Below are 17,861 nucleotides of genomic sequence, written 5' to 3' on the forward strand. Positions count from 1 at the left end.
TTTGAGATTCGGTTAACTCAATTTTTAATTTTGATGATTTAAATATTTTAGATGAAATATTCAGGTAACCTAATTATCTGTATAATTGCGTTCACAAATAATATTTTTAGGATATTAGTATTTTCAAAATTAAATATAACTAATATTTTAGATATAAATTATATTTTAGATATTCCTCCTAGGGGTGAATCCAAAAAAAACTCTAATACATATTTGGTTTTTGGTTCTTGGTTTATATGCTCATTTATTGGAGAAATCTGGAGAGTCCACTACTTGAAACAACCAACGGTGAGGATGCTTTAGTCGCTGTCCTGAGATGGAACCCAAACTACAATTAACTAAAGATTAAAAGGCCAAACCGCTTAACATGTCGATGTAATAATGTCAAAGAATCAAATTGAGTCGGCTGATATGAACGACGGCGAGAATGTAAGGGTTGATGCTCCCATGGAGATTCCTAAGATCTCAAAGCTTGACAGACGAATTGCTGACCCGAGGATGATGAAGAAGAGAAGAATGAAACCTGAGTCTCTCACATCTCTTAACAATCTCGATGATGGTTGCCTCATGCACATCCTCAGCTTCCTATCTCCAATTCCAGGTAAATTTGGTTCCTTTCACTGATACTCTTTCTGTTCAATTTTGTTCTCTTGATGGGTTTAATTTTGATGGTTGCTGGTTGTATCTTTCCCCAATTAGATTTCAATTACGGTTCTGTAACTCGAAAAATTAACTTTTTGATTCAAAGTTGCAACTTTTAGACTCTTTAGATCCTATTCAAGTCACAATTGATTTCTATTCATGTATAACTCAAATCCGGTTTCTGTAATGAAATGACCTGCTCCTCTAGGCTTGGTGTGTTTTGATACCTAATAGGCTAATACAAGCTTTGTATCAATGTAACATTATACTAGCAAAACAAAAAAAAATTGTAATGAATTTGTATGTTTTTAGCTGTATTATGTGTTGTGTGGAAGATGGGAAGATTTCATTTCTTATGTTTGTATGAAACCACTTGACTTTCTTGCTTGACTTCAGTGCTTTTTTTTGTATTGAATTTGTATGTTTTTATCTGTATTTGTGTTATGTGGAAGATTTCATTTTTTATATTTATATACGAGACCACTTGACTTTCTTGCTTGACTTCGATTTTTGTTGTTGTGCATTACAGTCTGTTTCAGTGCTTTTTGTGTATCTCGGATGAGTTTGCAGATAGGTATAACACAGCACTCGTTTGCCACAGATGGAGATATCTGGCGTGTCACCCTCGCTTGTGGCTACGCGTTGACCGTTTTTTGAAGGATCTATCCCAACCTGGAGTTTTCCATGACATTGAGTCTGCCGTATCTGCAGCGAGGTTTGTGAATATTAGCCTTGGTAGTAGTAGAATAGTCCACAAAGTGCCTGACAACGTTAGTTATCACCTCTAGACCTGGTGATACCATTTTGATAGGAGCTGGTGGGAATCATCTGGTTTCTAATATTCAGATTAAAAAGCCTCTTTGCCTGGTATGTCTAGTCTAACTGATTGATGTTTCATGGGAGTTTTTTTTTGCATTTCCATGATATACGTGTTTCAAAAGCTTTCTCTAGGAGTAGCTATGTGAGTCTTTTTATGTTTTATATTCTCAACAGAATCGCAAAAAGTAGTAAATTAGTTTATCTAACTTCATCTAAGTATATAAACCAATGTACAATATCCAAAAGCATGTGAACAAATAGCCACCTATCTACTATGATGAGAGGATGGAGATCCATTCCGTGCGGTAGCTCTTGGTATGGGAGATTAATATACATTTAAGAGACCCAGAGAAAAAATGTCACATTTTAGGTACCAAACTAAAACTGGAAGACAGCTTATTAGACAGTTTGACTTCAAAGTCTGACAAGATTTTGGGATTCAATTGTGTCTTGATCCACTGATTGTGGGATTCTCCGCCTCTTTCGTCTTAGTAATCCTCATATGATGGATAGATGGAGTTGGTAAGCTGTTCTGAAAAGCTATTGGAAATAAGATATGACATAGGATGAATAGATTGAGTTGCAATATATGGGTGATAGTTATTTAATCATAACTGTACTGATGCATACACCTTAGAACACTTCAGTGTCTAGGGTCTGCCTTATCGATATCCTCTCTAGTTTCAGTTAAGTGGAAGACTCTTATGTCCTGAGGCTGTAATAGTATTTAACCTTCTTTGCTGGGGAATGGGTGTATGGTGCTAAGGCATAAGTACTAATGTTCACTGAAATCGATAGTATTTCAGTTTCATATCATCTTTGCTTTGTTCAGATTGGTGGAGGCGAGACTCCCGATGAAACCACCCTCGTCTGTTCTCGAGGTTCAGACAGGTTTGGAGCTTATATTCCCTTTGAAGTCATTTGTATTTCAGTTCTGCAGTTTTTTATTTTATGGTATGTTTAGCGTCCTAGAAAGTTGCGCTGCTTATATGACATCCTAGACCTGTTCATGTTGCCATGCTAATGTTTCTTTTATCAATTGCAAAGAAAACTCTTTGGTATACGGCTTTTTTGTTGTTGGGTTTCTTGTGCAGTGCCCTGGAACTGCTATCAACCTGCAAGCTTGCAAACTTAACAGTGAAAGCCGAGCTTGGTTGCTGCTTGCTTCACAGGAGTGGAAGGGTAACCATTGATGGATGTGTGCTTCAATGCGAAACAAACCCTTTGGATCATCTCTCATGTCCAATCGTCAGCACTGCTGGAGAAGAAGAAGAAGAGGATATGTTGAGCCATGTGGAAGTGAAGGAAACTCTTGTTGAAAAGATTAAAGGCAACAGTGTGAGTGTTTTCCAGACAAGGATCGAGGGAGGTGCCAAGGCTGTTTCGACAAGCGGAGACTTGGTTCTGCAGCGTGTTAGAGTCATGTATTCCAAAGCTTACCTCTATTTCTGGTTTGATGTAGATCATAAGTGAAAGTGAATCTTTGTTGTATGTTAGATTAGTACACCTTTTCTTCAACCTGTAATATTTTGTATTATGTGGGGATGGTTGGTGTTAGTGGTCATCATCATCCGCATCATCTCCCTGTGTACTTTATCTTTATAGATCTCCTTTTGAAGACAGAACATGTCCTTTGTTAAGAATAAAGTTGTTTTGATTAAACCTTTTTATTTGAAAGTGGAGCATTGGATTCAAAAAAAAAAAAGGTTCTTGAACTTTTTAAAAATGTCTATGAATTCTCTTATTTTAAAAATAACAAACATGTTAACAAATGAATATTTTAGTTTTTTCACTGCTGTACAAAGAAATTATTGGAAATATTTTCAAAATACAGATGTGAATATTAAAAGTAAAAATAAATACGATACTATAAAAAAAAGTGTATTCATTTCTCATCAAAATTGTTATAAAATGATTCATTTTATATTTTATCTATTTAAAAAAAATATTGTTGAATTAATGAAATAAGCCATTTCCGATGATTTTATTAGACAATCTAAGTCTATTTAACTGAAATTCTATTTCTTATCAAGTTTTAAATTATCTATACAATTATTAAAGAAATTATTTAACAAAACTTGATACAGTCAAAAGTTAAATATTTGTTAAATTTAAACAAAATCTCTAAATTAAATTAAGTAAAAGTAGAGCGAAACCCAAAAAAAAAAACAAAAACAAAACCTAAAGTATTTAAAACCCCCACACACACACTCCGCAGCTCGCAGTCACTGCTGAGTCTTCTTCCTTCCTCTCACTTCTCAAAGCCTCTCAAACAATGTCATCCATGGAGTCACTGATCCTCCAACTCCACGAGATCGGCGCAGTCAAATTCGGAAACTTCAAACTCAAATCTGGAATCTACTCCCCCGTCTACATCGACCTCCGCCTCATCGTCTCCTACCCTTCCCTCCTCACCCTCATCTCCCAAACCCTAATCTCCTCCCTCCCTCCCTCCACCCACTACGACGTCGTCTGCGGGGTCCCTTACACCGCCCTCCCGATCGCCACCGTCGTCTCCGTCTCCAACTCCATCCCCATGCTCATGCGCCGCAAGGAGATCAAAGACTACGGCACCTCGAAAGCCATCGAAGGAGTCTTCGAAAAGGACCAGACTTGCCTTATCATCGAAGATCTGGTGACGAGCGGCGGGTCTGTGTTGGAGACGGCGGCGCCTCTCCGTGGCGTTGGGCTTAGGGTTAGCGACGCGGTGGTGTTGATTGATAGGGAGCAGGGTGGGAGGGAGAATCTGGAGGAGAATGGGATTAGGTTGCATTCGATGATTAGGTTGACGGATATGGTTAGGGTTTTGAGGGAGAAGGGGAAGGTTGAAGAGGAGGTTGAAGCCAATTTGCTTAAGTTTCTGGAGGAGAATCGTAGGGTTAGTGTTCCCTCTGTGGAGAAAGTTAAGGTGAAGGCTTTAGGGTTTAAGGAGAGGTTAGAGATGTGTAAGAATCTCATGGGGAAGAAGCTGTTTGAGGTTATGATGGAGAAAAAGACTAATCTTTGCTTAGCTGCTGATGTTGGTACTGCTGCTGAGTTGCTTGACATTGCTGATAAGGTAAAGAACTCTGTTTTGCTCTTGGAATGTCGGTTTGGTTAGAGTTTGTTGTATCAAAAGTTGATGTCTTTGTTTGTGTTCATGAAGGTGGGACCAGAGATATGTATGTTGAAGACACATGTTGATATCCTGCCTGATTTCACCTCTGACTTTGGCTCTAAACTCCGTGCGGTAATGTTACTTTTCATCTTTACAAATCTACTTTTGACCAGATTGTAATCTCTAGGGTTGAAAGATGAATCCTTTTTTGATTAGCTGGCTTGCGAGATTTGAACCCTTTTAGGAACTTTTATTGATCCCGTTGTTATGGTTATTTCAGATGGCAGACAAGCACAACTTTCTCATATTTGAGGATCGTAAGTTTGCAGACATTGGCAACACTGTCACAATGCAGTATGAAGGGTAAGTTTTTATATACGGTATCTCACTTATTGTTCTTACATTGATGTCTTTTCGAGTTTTCATAGAGTGTATCTGTTGTGGTTTGTTTGCAGAGGCGTCTTTAAGATACTAGAGTGGGCTGATATCATAAACGCTCACATAATCTCAGGGCCAGGAATCGTGGATGGCCTCAAGTTGAAGGTATGTTTGTATTTATTCTTTTTACTGGATTATATCATTGAGATATTTCGTTTTTACTAACATTTTGGAGGCATTCAGGGTTTGCCACGTGGTAAGGGTCTGCTTTTGCTAGCTGAGATGAGCTCCGCCGGTAACCTTGCGACAGGAGACTACACTGCAGCAGCAGTGAAAATCGCAGAGGCTCATTCAGATTTCGTGATGGGGTTCATCTCGGTCAACCCAGCGTCTTGGAAATGCGGAAATGCGAATCCGTCTATGATCCATGCAACGCCTGGTGTTCAAATGGTGAAAGGTGGTGATGCACTTGGTCAACAGTATAACACCCCACACTCTGTGAGTCTCTCTCTCTCTCCCCAAACCTTTGTATTCATATTTAGTATCTGAACCAGAAACATAAATTCAGTTGTTTTTGTGATGTTTCAGGTGATTAATGAGAGGGGAAGTGACATTATAATAGTGGGAAGGGGAATCATAAAGGCGGAGAACCCTGCAGTGACGGCTCGTGAGTATCGAGATGAAGGCTGGAAAGCTTACTTGGAGAAATGCTCTCAGTAGTTTTGATTCTGTGAGGTGGTTGAGTTTGTGTTCTGATGCTATTTGTGGGAGTTTTGTGTGATTCATGTGAGGTTTAAAGACTCATGTCTCGTTTATTTGTAATTTTATCTCAAACCTCAAATAAGTGAAAGCGTGGAGAGCTATTCTCTTATGGTTATGTATTTGCTTTGAGAATCTAATAAAAAAACGTTACTGGTTAACAACCAAAATCGCTCGTCACTTCCTAAGAAAGTTAAAAGTTTGGTTGTATTTGAACAAACTTTTCATAAACACAATTTTTTGTCTTAGCGATTTAAAATCGTTTTGTAAAGTTAAAAGTTTGGTTGTATTTAAACAAATTTTCTGCACAAAAAGCGTGTCGTTTAATTACATTACAATTTCTATATATTAATGTAATGATTTATTTAGTTGTAGATCTATTAATATATTAATTTACCGGGAAAAAACGTTACCAAAAAAAGAGAAACACGTGGATCCGTCTGATTTGCTACGTAGGCGTACGTGGTTTTGTTGCTGACGTGGACGAGAGAACTAGAGATAAGATTTTCGCCCGTATAAATTTATAGATTTGGTTTCTGCTTCGTTCTCTTTTTTTTTCGTTAAGAGAAACAGAGAATGAGATCTTTTTACAAACCCTAAATCACTCTCCACCTCGCGATCGATTAAGATTATTCCGATGGCAGCTTCCATCGATTCCGATCACAAACTCTGTGGTTTCCTCCGTGCCGTTGTCTCCGTCGAATCGCCGCATGAACTATCATTAGGCTCCTCTTGTTTCATCTCCAATGATGGTTTCGAATCCGATAACGGCTTGATCCTATCCCTCGTCAATTCCACCTCCAATCCCAAATCCCTAACTCCGGAAATCATCGTCGAAGGTGATCATGATGTTGATAACTGTGGATCGGAGAGTACACCGAAACGCCACAAGTCTCAGAAATCGAAGAGCAATGGACGGGGGAGGAAGATGGTGAGGAGTATAGGGATGGTGAATGGAAGCATGAGCGTAGTGAATCAACTTCACGCTTTGGTTGCTAATAAATGTTTGAAGATGGAATGTCGAGTGGTGAAGGCTGAGAAGCGTGAGAGTGGAGAAGAGAGAGCTGTGGTGTTAGTGGATGTGTATATGCCTGTTGCATTGTGGTCGGGATGGCAGTTTCCTAAGTGTCAGGCTACTGCTGCTGCCTTGTTTAAGCACCTAAGGTAACTCGTTTGGAACTTAGTCCCACCTTTACTCTCTTAACCGTACTTGTGTAGGTTTAGGGAGAATAATTGTGATGAATACTGGAACAGATGTTGTGTGTGATTTTTGATGTGTGCCTCACGTGTCTTTGCTTCTGATTTTTTTTTTTTTTTTTTTGGTTCTGAAATATACTGTTAGCTATGTTGATTTAGTGTTCACGTTTTTAATAAACAATGCTGGTTTCTTCTTACTTACTGCTGATCAATATCCATAGATACTTCCCCTATCTGGCTTCCTTTTATGTTTAGGCAATGTTTTGAGACAAACTCAATTGTACTAAAATGTTATTTGATTATAGTTCACGCTTTGCATTAGCAATGATGTTTTATTGCTACCGATCAGCTTGTGAACATCATCTTGTCTGATATCTATAGATACTTCCACTATCTGTCTTCCTATTATGTTTAGGCAATGTTTTGAGACGAAACAGACGATCTCAATTGGACCCAAAGTTTATATAATGACTTCTTTTTTTTTTATCTCCTACATGTTTTAAATATATCACTGTAAAAATATTTGTGGAGGATGGAGTCTTAGTTTTCCTTTTTCTTATGTATCCCTTTGGGAATGCATCTGATTCTATTATGAATGTGAACATCTTTTGTGAATGATTGTGAAAAAATACATCTCTCCGATTTTTTTAATGTATTCTAGTTTTCTGCAGCTGTGACTGGGGACTGAGAAGCTCAATCCTTAGCGGTGAAAGTATTTGGGAAGAAGTCAATGGAAGAATAAAGGCCATCTGGGATCTATCAGACTGCCATGTGTTTGGTTGCAAACTGCACTGTAATGCCCCAGATTCTCCAGGAAGGAGATTATTTAAGCTACATGAAATCTTTCAGAGCTTGCCAAGTCCAGGAAATAACGGTGTCTTCGATTCTTCTAGAATATTACCATCCACTGACGCTTGTGCATCTGGAATTTGGGATCTCCCAGATGACGTTTTGACAAGCATTCTGATGAAGCTTAACCCGAAAGATCTTGTCAGCGTTGCAGGAGTCTGCCGCCTTTTTAGATCATTGGCCTTTCTAATTGTGCCATGTATGAATCTTAAACTATTTCCTCATCAGCAGTCAGCAGTTGGTTGGATGTTGGAGCGTGAGAGGAAACCTGAGGTTTTCTCACATCCCCTATACTTGGAATTCAGTACTGAGGATGGGTTTAGTTTTTACATAAATGTTGTGTCTGGTGATATAACCACTGAGGAAGCCCCCATGGTCAAGGATTTTCGTGGGGGAATGTTCTGCGATGAACCAGGTTTAGGTAAGACGATAACAGCATTGTCACTTATACTGAAGACGCTGGGAACAATGGCTGATCCGCCTGAGGGACTTCCTGTAATTTGGTGTACACATAAAAATGACTCGAAATGCGGTTATTATGAGTACACTAGTGACCAGATCACTTCTAACGGCATGTTAACAGTAAAGAGGTTTCTAAGTCCAAGTAGCTTTCGAAGCCAGCTTTCTTTGGAAGCGTTTAGTCCGTTGCTAGAGTCGAAATCTTTGCCTCTTAAGCAAGCTAGCCTGATGGGTTCAGATGGTCAAACTTCTGAGTGTAAGAACACAAATTCTGAAAACGAATATGGAACTATCCTTGATTTAGAAGATCAACGTAGACAGAGCCTGGGCAATGTCAGAAAAAATCTCTTGCCTGTATATAATGGCGTATTTGAGCTCTCTGAAGTGATGGAAGCTAAAAGAAGTGGTAGTTGGAAGAAGTTTGGTAGGATAACTGGTTGTAAAAGAAAGGGTCCTACTGGTTCGGATGTGGAAAGCGATATTTGGGTACAGTGTGATGCTTGCTCAAAGTGGCGGAGAATAGTAGACGACGGTGTATCTGTTACTGGTTCTGCATGGTTTTGTAGCAACAATGCTGACCCTGCATATCAGAGTTGCAAGGATCCTGAACAATTATGGGATAGATCTCAACCAATAAATTACTTGCAAGGGTTTTATACTAAGGGAGCTTCCGGTGAAGAAAATGAAAACATTTCTTTCTTCACCAGTGTCCTTAGGAAACACAAGTCTTCAGTAAATTCAAACGTAAATAAAGCCTTAATCTGGCTTGCTAAACGCTCTCTTGAGCAGCTCTCACTGATGGAAACAATTGGCTTACCAGGTCCACCAGTTAATGTCCGTGGATACCAGAGATTGTTTCACGCATTTGGTTTAACAAGTAGAGTTGAAAAGGGTGTCACTAGATGGTTTTATCCAAAGCTTCTAGAGAACTTAGTGTTTGATTCACCTGCCCTCAAGGTTGCTCTGTGTCAGCCGCTGGATGCATTTAGATTGTATTTGTCAAAAGCAACTCTAATTGTCGTGCCTGCGAATCTTGTTGATCACTGGAAAACACAAATCGATAAACATGTCAGCCCTGGTCAGCTACGTATCCTCGTTTGGACTGACAATAAGAAGCTTTCTCCACACAACCTGGCTTGGGACTATGATGTTGTGATCACAACTTTTAGTCGCTTAAGTGCTGAATGGAATCCTCGGAAGAAAAGCCCATTGATTCAAGTGCATTGGCTGAGGGTCATGCTAGATGAAGGACACACTCTTGGTTCTAGTCTCAGTTTGACAAATAAATTCCAAATGGCTGTTTCTCTGACAGCTTCTAGTCGTTGGTTACTGACAGGAACACCAACCCCGAACACGCCAAATAGCCAGCTTTCGCATCTCCAACCTCTTTTAAAGTTCCTTCACGAGGAAGTATATGGAGACAATCTAAAGTATTGGGAAGCTGGCATCCTTAGACCATTTGAAGCAGAAATAGAGGAGGGTCGTTCTCGTCTACTTAAGCTGCTTCAGAGATGCATGATATGTTCTAGAAAGAAAGATCTGCGGACGATTCCTCCATGTATCAAGAAGTCGACATACCTTAATTTCGTTCCAAGACATGCAAGAAGCTACAATGAACTAGTGGAGTCAGTTAGGCGTAATATCTTATTAGCTGATTGGAATGACCCGTCTCATGTCGAAAGTCTTCTTAACTCTAAACAGTGGAAATTTCGAAACGCTACCGTAAATAATGTCAGACTATCTTGCTGTGTGGCTGGGCATATTAAAATGACTGACGCTGGTCAGGATATTAAAGAGACAATGGATGCTTTAGTTGAAGGTGGTCTGGACGATTCTACCGTGGAGTATTCTTCTATTCAAAATTGCCTTATTAGTGGCTGTAACTGTAAAAGGTATGTCTTAAATCCAGTATTGTCATTAGTTTAGGACATTTGACACTATTATCTGATTTTTCTTTTGTTCCTCAATCTTATAAACAGGTGTGGGGAATGGTGCCGACTTCCTGTGATCACTCCATGTAGACACTTACTATGCCTGGATTGCGTTTCTCTTGATAGCGAAAGATGTACTTTTCCTGGTTGTGGATACTTATATGAGATGCAAACTCTGTTGGCTCGACCAGAAAACCCAAACCCAAAATGGCCTGTGCCAAAGGACCTTATTGAGTTACAACCTTCATATAATCAGGTATAAATAAACCATCTTATAAGCTCTAAGGATTTGAACACACATAATGCTTTATCTTTATTGTGCAGGATGACTGGAATCCTGACTGGCAATCAACATCTAGCAGTAAAGTCAGCTATCTCGTGGACAGACTGAAGAAGTTACATGAGGGTAATCGTAAAAGCATTTTGTCTTTCAACAAGAGTAGCTGTGACAACCTTGAAGAGAATATCCCTGGTACCTCGAAAGCCTTTTTGGGGCAAGATTTGAGATCTCAGATGGTACTTGTTGATAAAGTTCTGATTTTCTCTCAATTTCTTGAGCATATTCACGTGATTGAACAACAGGTATGAATTACTATTTATTTCGTTAGGTCGTTGTTTTTCTTTCAGTTGTGTTTGAAAGCTTTGAGCAATTGTAAATTATGCTTTTGTAGTTGGAAATTGCTGGCATCAAGTTTGCTGGAATGTACAGTCCAATGCCTTCGTCTAAGAAGGTAACTTGTCTGTTGATGCTTCTTGTTTTCTTTTGTATTGCTAACAACTTTCGATTTCAACTTTTCAGATGAAAAATCTAACCATGTTCCAGAACGATGCTGATTGCATGGCACTTTTGATGGATGGAAGTGCTGCGCTAGGTCTTGATTTGAGCTTTGTAACACATGTGTTCTTGATGGAACCAATCTGGGATAAAAGGTATGACTCTGAACATTTCTTTTCATTCAGCAAACATTTGAGCTTTGTAACACATGTGTTCTTGACAGTGCATGCAACGCCTTTTATACAATTTAGCGTCTATAGTCAACGTTTTTATTTCATTTTCTATGGTGTTTCTTACACCTACAAATGAATGAATAAATGAGCAGCATGGAAGAACAAGTGATTAGTCGTGCTCATCGGATGGGCGCAAAACGCCCTATTTATGTAGAAACCTTAACCATGCGTGGTACGATTGAAGAGCAAATGATGAGATTCCTCGAGGTACAATTGCTTCTTTCTTTTTTCCTTTTTGTAATTTGTTAGTTAGTCATCAGACTAAAAAAACTTGAACATATCTTTTGGTGGTGGTTTGTCTGAGTATTGAATATAGGATATGATGAATGTGGTCGTCTTTGTTGTATCATTGGACGTCTAAATTCTCCATGTCTGTTGTTGTTTTAAGCAGGATGCTGAAAAGAGTGATAGATTATCTAGTGGAGATTACATAAAAGTGGAGCAAGAGACAACACGAAGTAGCAGGCGCACGATACATGATTTGGCAGAAAGCAATTACTTGTCTCATCTTATCTTTGTCCGATCAGAGGGCAACACATAATAGTTGGCTTCACTAACTTTTTGTTTTAAATCATTAGAAACTTATAGAAGTCGAATGCTTTTTCATTTTCAAATCAAAACACCAGCTGACATCTTAACAATGTAATCCATACATATTGCGAATAATCTTTCTTCATCGTATCACATTTATGTTTTAAATTTATAACACTAGGGGTATTGCGCGGGGCCGTGTATGTTGTTGATGCGTTAAGTAATTTTGTGTAGGGATTCTTTTTCTTTGTTCTTTTTTTCTAATTCTTGTTTTTTTCCGTGTTGTTTACAGTGGTGATGAATGGAACATTGGAAGTCACACAGCTTAATTAGATTGATATAATAATGACCAAGAAATTCATGTGTTTGATGTTTTCATATCTTATATTCGTACTGATTTGATTGATCATATTAGCGTTTTCATGTTTAAAAGCTGATTTTATGTGGGTTAGGGTTTACTTGTTTTGGTTTATATATTTTGATTGATTTAGAAATCCATATAATATTTATAAATCCAAGTAAAATATACAAATCCAAGTGCTTCCTTCGGATTTGAGTTTTTGTATTTTTAACTAAAAAATCCAAACAAATTCATTCAAATCCATTATAAAATTAAATATATTAGTAAATCCGTACGATTGAATAACACTTGACTTGATATAGAATTTATGAATCATTAAACCAATAACACCTAATTTTAATACAGATTTGAAAATCACAGAACCAATAATACTAGATTTAGTTCGGATTTTCAAATCCATTAAAATACAACAATCAATAACCCCTACTAAGGTAGTTGTAATTATATAAATTAAATAGTGTAAGAAAAAAATATATTAAATTCGGATTTAAAAGTTTAATAATTTATACGAACAATAAATTGAATTATTTTTCTTATTTTACCCAAAATAAAATTTAAAAATATAGAATTGTAATAAGCTGTTATTTTAAGTTAATAACTCTAGAAAATCTTAAAACTATATAGTTACAAAATTATTTAATTTTATAGTTTTTACTGGACTTTAAATTTGATTTATGGTGGATAAAAAATATCTGAAATAGGTTGACCAAAAAATTGAATTTGGTACAGTTTATGGCAGTTAAACAAAAAAAGATATAGTTTTATGTCCCAATATAATGATTAAGTAAAAATTTGGATTATAAAATGTTTGGGTTTCGATCAAGTTGCACAACGATTTTGTACAAAAGGAAAAAGAGCAACCTAGAGATTTTTTCCGCGCTACGCAAGAATTACATATTTAAACTGATTCGACTTTCATTTATAATTATTATATAATGTGTTTGATTCTAATTTTTATTGTATTTTAGTTTTTCTTTTTAGTTTTAGTTTGGTCAAGTCTTATTCTAATACTTAATTAATTTTATACATTAATTTTAACTTTTTTGATCAATATAACAAAAAGGTTATCTACTCTATTGAAATAGAGTTACTAAAACTAAGCTTGTCGCCTCTGTGGAGAACCGAATAAGACTCGCGACCACCTTTTCTTTGCTTGTCCATACTCATACACCATCTGGACAGAACTTACCAAAGCCATCTTGCCACGCCCTACTCCTGATTGGAACTTCACGGTGACAACACTCCTCTCTCCTAGACGTAGTGCTGTTGATCAGTGCCTTCTTCGTTTGACATTCCAAACAGTTATCCATGGAGTTTGGTTCGAAAGAAACAATAGGAAGCATAATACTACCTATCGTAATGCATCAGAACTCATTCGCACAATGGATAAAACCATTAGAAACAGAGTGTCCTCTTTATGTTTCAAGAATGTGGCTTTCTACGGAAGCACGATGATTAGGTGGCTGGAGCGAAGCATTTAGAAAAGACTCACAAGTCTCGTATCCAATTCAAGTTTTATGCAAGTTTTGTAATCTTACCAAATATTCAGTATTGTAAACATTTTTTCTTTTGTTGATAAATAAATTTGACATTTCAAAAAAAAAAATAGAGTCACTAAAAACATCTAATACGCAAAGTCAAATTAAGACCATTTCCTTATAGATTTAATATCACTTACTTGATTGTTTACAATAATCAAATAAATATATAGTATTTTATGAAAATCTGCATAAATATTTTTTCTCATCAACAGAAGCTATATTAATCCTAACCAGATTCTGAACTCGAAAGCCAGCTTGGCATAACCAAATAAAACGGCGACCTAGTTCATATGTTATTTATAAAATATATCATTATAAATATTTGAAATGTTAATAATTCATAATGATATTAATATAAATTTTATTTTAAAATTGAAGTACTATATAAATTAAAAATGACTAAATTATATTAAATAGGCAGATTCACCTAATTTATTTTAAAAAGTACTTTCATGTAACTCAATAAATATAAAATCTTTCACCGTTAAACATGTTAAAATCGTAAACTATGTAATATTTTGATAAACATATGTTAATTTTTATATCAACAACTATATATTAATCTTTTCTGAAACTCATAATAATATATTATCTAAACATAATTATATATAAAATATAATAGTATATAGCTAATTTTTAGTTTATCATTAAAAATAAAATGATTTTTTTTTCTTAAAACAAAAAAAAATATTTCCATTTTAACTAATATTTGTATAACTTTCTTAAACATGATATCAAAAAAAAAAATCTAACTTTCTTAAACAATCATGACCATCTTGCAAAAGTTTTATGATCAAATATCATTAAAAATCTGGGGTCTAACAAAATCATTAAAAGTCTAAAGTTCTTCAAGTCTCATTCGGTATGATAAAAATATTTTTTTTCACCAAGCCTCTTCTCTTCAATTTTTGTTTCTTCTCCTTTTTCGTCTCCTCCTTCATTGCAGCATTCTCCTTTCCTTGTCCTTCTTTGGAGCGGCGAAAATAGCTTTGTCTTCCTTCATTCGACTAATCACATAAGCAGAGACCCACTGTACATGTATAAAAATAGATAAAATATTAAAATTCAAATGACGATAATCAAACACAATTAATTAGAAAAGTCAATTTTATACCATATATGTTACGCGTAACTCTTGCAGTACCGAGTCGTAATTTTCTCAACCATTTCTACATAAGGACTTTTATCATCTAAAGTCATCTGTCTCCATTCATTTCAGTCACTTACAACCATATCTCCAACAAATTTGGTTCCAGTGAATTCCTTGTTGAAATCTATACGATATGAATCGATGTAGTGCATGCAGGCTCCCTTTTGCTTCAACCTTTTTAATTCCATCTCCTCTGTTGAATCACCAACACAAACACACAAAGAAAAGAGTTATCTAATTTACTAATTTAGAATCCTATTATAATTGACTGCTAGGTGGTTGTCCGTAAATTCAAAGATTTAAATATGTATTAAAATAATATATATTATGTATACAATGTCATAAATTTTGAATAATAATTAGAAATATTTAAAATATAACTTTTAACTTCAAATAGTTTGAAAATCAGTCGTAAAGTTTCTATAAATTTGATGTAAAAATAATTGATGAATATTTAGAAATAAAAATGCTTGTGGAATTATATATGTAATTATCACATTAACTTCTCCAATACATATTATGCATTTTCATCGGTCTCTTCTTATTTTTCTCGCTATAATTTCATTTTTTTATTAAATATTTCCTAATGTTTTCCTTTTTTTTTATTACATATTTTTGCCAAATATTTACTTTTCTCTCTAAACAGTAATACAAAACATACAATCAATGAACTTAAAATCTATCTTAGAATTATTTTCAATCATAACATTACTTTATTCACTATATTATTTGACTTAAACGCAACAGATTTTTTAAATAAAAGTTCTCACATGTTCCGTTAAATATAATCCATCCAATTTTTAAAGTCTGATTATTTATAAAGCATATATGAACATTACAAGAGATTAATAATTATTATATATTCAACTATATTTTGTATGAATATGAAATCATTATATCAATTTCTATAAATTGTTTTCTATATATTATTTTATGTAGTACATAAATATAAAAACAATTGATCAGACATTATTACACTTTCTATAATTTTGAAAATCGGCTACCATTAATTATTATTTGTAATATCATTTAGGTTATTTGGCAAGAAATAATAATTAGTTTTAAACTTACCTTTTAATTTAGTCCTAATTAAAATAATTAAAAATTATAAAAATTTTGTTCATTATATTATGCAGTTTATAAATATAAAAAGAATTGATCAAGCGTTATTATTTTTTTATATAGTTTCAACAATTCGTTACAATAAGTAACTATTTGTAATATAATTTATATTATTTGAGAAGTGGTATTATTTGGTTCTAGATTTATTTATTATTTTAAATTTAAACTAAAATAAATAATATTAAAATTAATTGATCAAGAAAGTTATAACAATTTTGCTAGAATTTCACAAATGATCGACATGTGAGAAAAAATCACTTAAGTGACTTCTAGTTTAATATATAGGAAAATTTTTATTTTTATAAATCTTTTATAAACTCATATAAATAGCTTTGAGAACTCTTTATCTTTGCGCTTCCTTTATCACCTTACAAAGAGTATAAATAAGATGTGGAAAAACTAGGGTTGGGCATTCAGGAAATCAGATTCCAGTTCGGGTTTAGTTGGGTTTCAGATTTTTTGGTTTCTGATATTATAAAAGTGATGTTCAGATTCAGTTTGGATTTAGTCGAGTTTAGTTCAGGTTTAGTAACATCTCTAAAATCCGCTGGAACTCGATATAATTTCTGGTTTCGGATCTTAATCGGATGGGCAAATGGGCATTTAATTCCCAAAGTATTTGAAATCGGCAGTTTCAATACTCAAGTATTGCTTGCGCATATTTATTCCCCAACTAATAGTTGACTGCGCAAAAATAAAAACAAAATAGTCAACTGTTAACTGATGAATGGAAAAATAATGGTTTCCTTCAACTTTTTAACGGTAGAATATTCTAATCATGATTTAATTTGTGCAGTCAATGATTAGTTGGGGAATAAATATACGCATATAATACTTGAGTATTTTAATTTGCCGATTGAAAATACTTGAGGAATTAAAAACTCATTTTTTTTCTTTATATTTCTTATAAGATTGAAAGTCACTAACATCAATCCCTTTAAATAAACATAAGTAAAAATATTTTCAAGTTAAATAAAATCAGTATACGAGATATTTATCTTTAGAAAGAGATTGTTGATTTTTTACAATGTCATATAAAACAATACAAAATAATTACAGTTACATCGTATTGCCGATGTACTTCATGTTTATATCACTTTAGATGATTTTTAAAATAATTCATAGTTAGAAAGATGAGAAATTCCCTAAGATTCTTCTTTAGTTTTTGTCACAAAATTAGCCCTCAATGAAGAAAATAACCAAAATAAGTTTTATTAAATGGTAAAAATGTATTTTTACCCTAGGGTTAACTAATCTATACTTAGGGTTTAGAGTTAAAAGGGTGTGATTTTGGGGATATGGTTTCAAATTTTTAAAAATTAAAAATAAATATTAAAATTTCAAAAAAGTGAGCTATTTTGGTCATTTTCTTTCTTGAGGGCTATTTTTGTGACAAAAAATTAAAAATGGCTATTTGAGTGATTTGCCCAAGAAAGATTCATAATTTTAAATTATATACAAGATATTTAATTCCAAAAAAAAAAGATTTATTTAGTTTATAAAAGCTTATAAAATAACATAAGATAATTACATTTGCATTGCATTGCTGATGTACAATATATGAATGTGTAAAGTACAGATAATTAGATATGATTGTCTAAAGTAGAGATCCAATGTACAACATATAATTGTCTAGGCAATACGAAATCATCCATAAGTGGTTTTATAAACATGAAGTACATCAACAATACAAACAATACGATGCAACTATAATTATTTGTATTATTTTAAACGTCATTGTTAAAAATCAAAAATCTCTTTCAAATAGATAAAACTCTCGTATATTGGTTATATCTAACTTGAGAATATTTCAAATTATGATTTTCTAAAAAAAAGAGTGTTGTTTATAATTTCTCAAGTATTTTCAATCGGCAAATTAAATACTCAAGTATTATATGCGTTTATTTATTCCCCAACTAATCATTGACTGCGCAAAATCATGATTAGAATATTCTACTGTTAAAAATTTGACGGAAACCGTTATTTTTCCGTTCATCAGTTAACAGTTGACTATTTT

At 34.4% G+C, this 17,861-nt stretch overlaps 3 protein-coding genes across 6 annotated transcripts; all 3 read left to right on the forward strand.

The window, feature by feature from the left end:
* Positions 1-312: 312 nt before the first annotated feature.
* On the forward strand, positions 313-3,131 carry LOC106445467 (F-box protein SKIP5). 3 transcript variants are annotated; one of them, XM_022717972.2, is made up of 5 exons: positions 321-601; positions 1,213-1,357; positions 1,431-1,509; positions 2,294-2,415; positions 2,556-3,131. In XM_022717972.2, the coding sequence occupies exons 1-5, from the start codon at positions 382-384 to the stop codon at positions 2,932-2,934; spliced, it is 945 nt and encodes a 314-aa protein (XP_022573693.1). In that variant the 5' UTR covers positions 321-381; the 3' UTR covers positions 2,935-3,131. The 3 variants fall into 3 exon arrangements, with proteins under 3 accessions (XP_022573694.1, XP_022573693.1, XP_013742489.1); XM_013887035.3 differs by having other exon boundaries at positions 330-601; positions 2,294-2,352; XM_022717973.2 differs by lacking the exon at positions 1,431-1,509 and having other exon boundaries at positions 313-601; positions 2,294-2,352.
* A 535-nt stretch (positions 3,132-3,666) lies between these two features.
* On the forward strand, positions 3,667-5,856 carry LOC106445466 (uridine 5'-monophosphate synthase-like). Its single transcript, XM_013887034.3, has 6 exons — positions 3,667-4,519; positions 4,607-4,690; positions 4,839-4,921; positions 5,014-5,101; positions 5,180-5,434; positions 5,525-5,856. The coding sequence occupies exons 1-6, from the start codon at positions 3,737-3,739 to the stop codon at positions 5,654-5,656; spliced, it is 1,425 nt and encodes a 474-aa protein (XP_013742488.1). The 5' UTR covers positions 3,667-3,736; the 3' UTR covers positions 5,657-5,856.
* A 375-nt stretch (positions 5,857-6,231) lies between these two features.
* LOC106445465 (F-box protein At3g54460) lies at positions 6,232-11,842 on the forward strand. Of its 2 annotated transcripts, XM_013887033.3 has the most exons (8): positions 6,234-6,859; positions 7,564-10,092; positions 10,180-10,387; positions 10,456-10,713; positions 10,803-10,862; positions 10,931-11,061; positions 11,232-11,346; positions 11,531-11,842. In XM_013887033.3, the coding sequence occupies exons 1-8, from the start codon at positions 6,333-6,335 to the stop codon at positions 11,678-11,680; spliced, it is 3,978 nt and encodes a 1,325-aa protein (XP_013742487.2). In that variant the 5' UTR covers positions 6,234-6,332; the 3' UTR covers positions 11,681-11,842. The 2 variants fall into 2 exon arrangements, with proteins under 2 accessions (XP_022573692.2, XP_013742487.2); XM_022717971.2 differs by lacking the exon at positions 11,531-11,842 and having other exon boundaries at positions 6,232-6,859; positions 11,130-11,346.
* Positions 11,843-17,861: the final 6,019 nt, after the last annotated feature.

Source organism: Brassica napus, chromosome A4 (assembly GCF_020379485.1).
Source record: "Brassica napus cultivar Da-Ae chromosome A4, Da-Ae, whole genome shotgun sequence".
In the NCBI taxonomy this organism is placed as follows: domain Eukaryota; kingdom Viridiplantae; phylum Streptophyta; class Magnoliopsida; order Brassicales; family Brassicaceae; genus Brassica; species Brassica napus.

Excerpts from the sequence above, each read along its gene's own strand:
- LOC106445467 (XM_022717972.2), top strand. The coding sequence starts at position 382 with ATGTCAAAGAATCAAATTGAGTCGGCTGATATGAACGACGGCGAGAAT. Across the intron at positions 602-1,212 it reads CTTCCTATCTCCAATTCCAG|ATAGGTATAACACAGCACTC; the intron begins GTAAATTTGGTT and ends ATGAGTTTGCAG. Across the intron at positions 1,358-1,430 it reads TCTGCCGTATCTGCAGCGAG|ACCTGGTGATACCATTTTGA; the intron begins GTTTGTGAATAT and ends TATCACCTCTAG.
- LOC106445466 (XM_013887034.3), top strand. The coding sequence starts at position 3,737 with ATGTCATCCATGGAGTCACTGATCCTCCAACTCCACGAGATCGGCGCA. Across the intron at positions 4,520-4,606 it reads TGCTTGACATTGCTGATAAG|GTGGGACCAGAGATATGTAT; the intron begins GTAAAGAACTCT and ends GTGTTCATGAAG. Across the intron at positions 5,435-5,524 it reads AGTATAACACCCCACACTCT|GTGATTAATGAGAGGGGAAG; the intron begins GTGAGTCTCTCT and ends GTGATGTTTCAG.
- LOC106445465 (XM_013887033.3), top strand. The coding sequence starts at position 6,333 with ATGGCAGCTTCCATCGATTCCGATCACAAACTCTGTGGTTTCCTCCGT. Across the intron at positions 11,062-11,231 it reads GAACCAATCTGGGATAAAAG|CATGGAAGAACAAGTGATTA; the intron begins GTATGACTCTGA and ends ATAAATGAGCAG. Across the intron at positions 11,347-11,530 it reads AAATGATGAGATTCCTCGAG|GATGCTGAAAAGAGTGATAG; the intron begins GTACAATTGCTT and ends TGTTTTAAGCAG.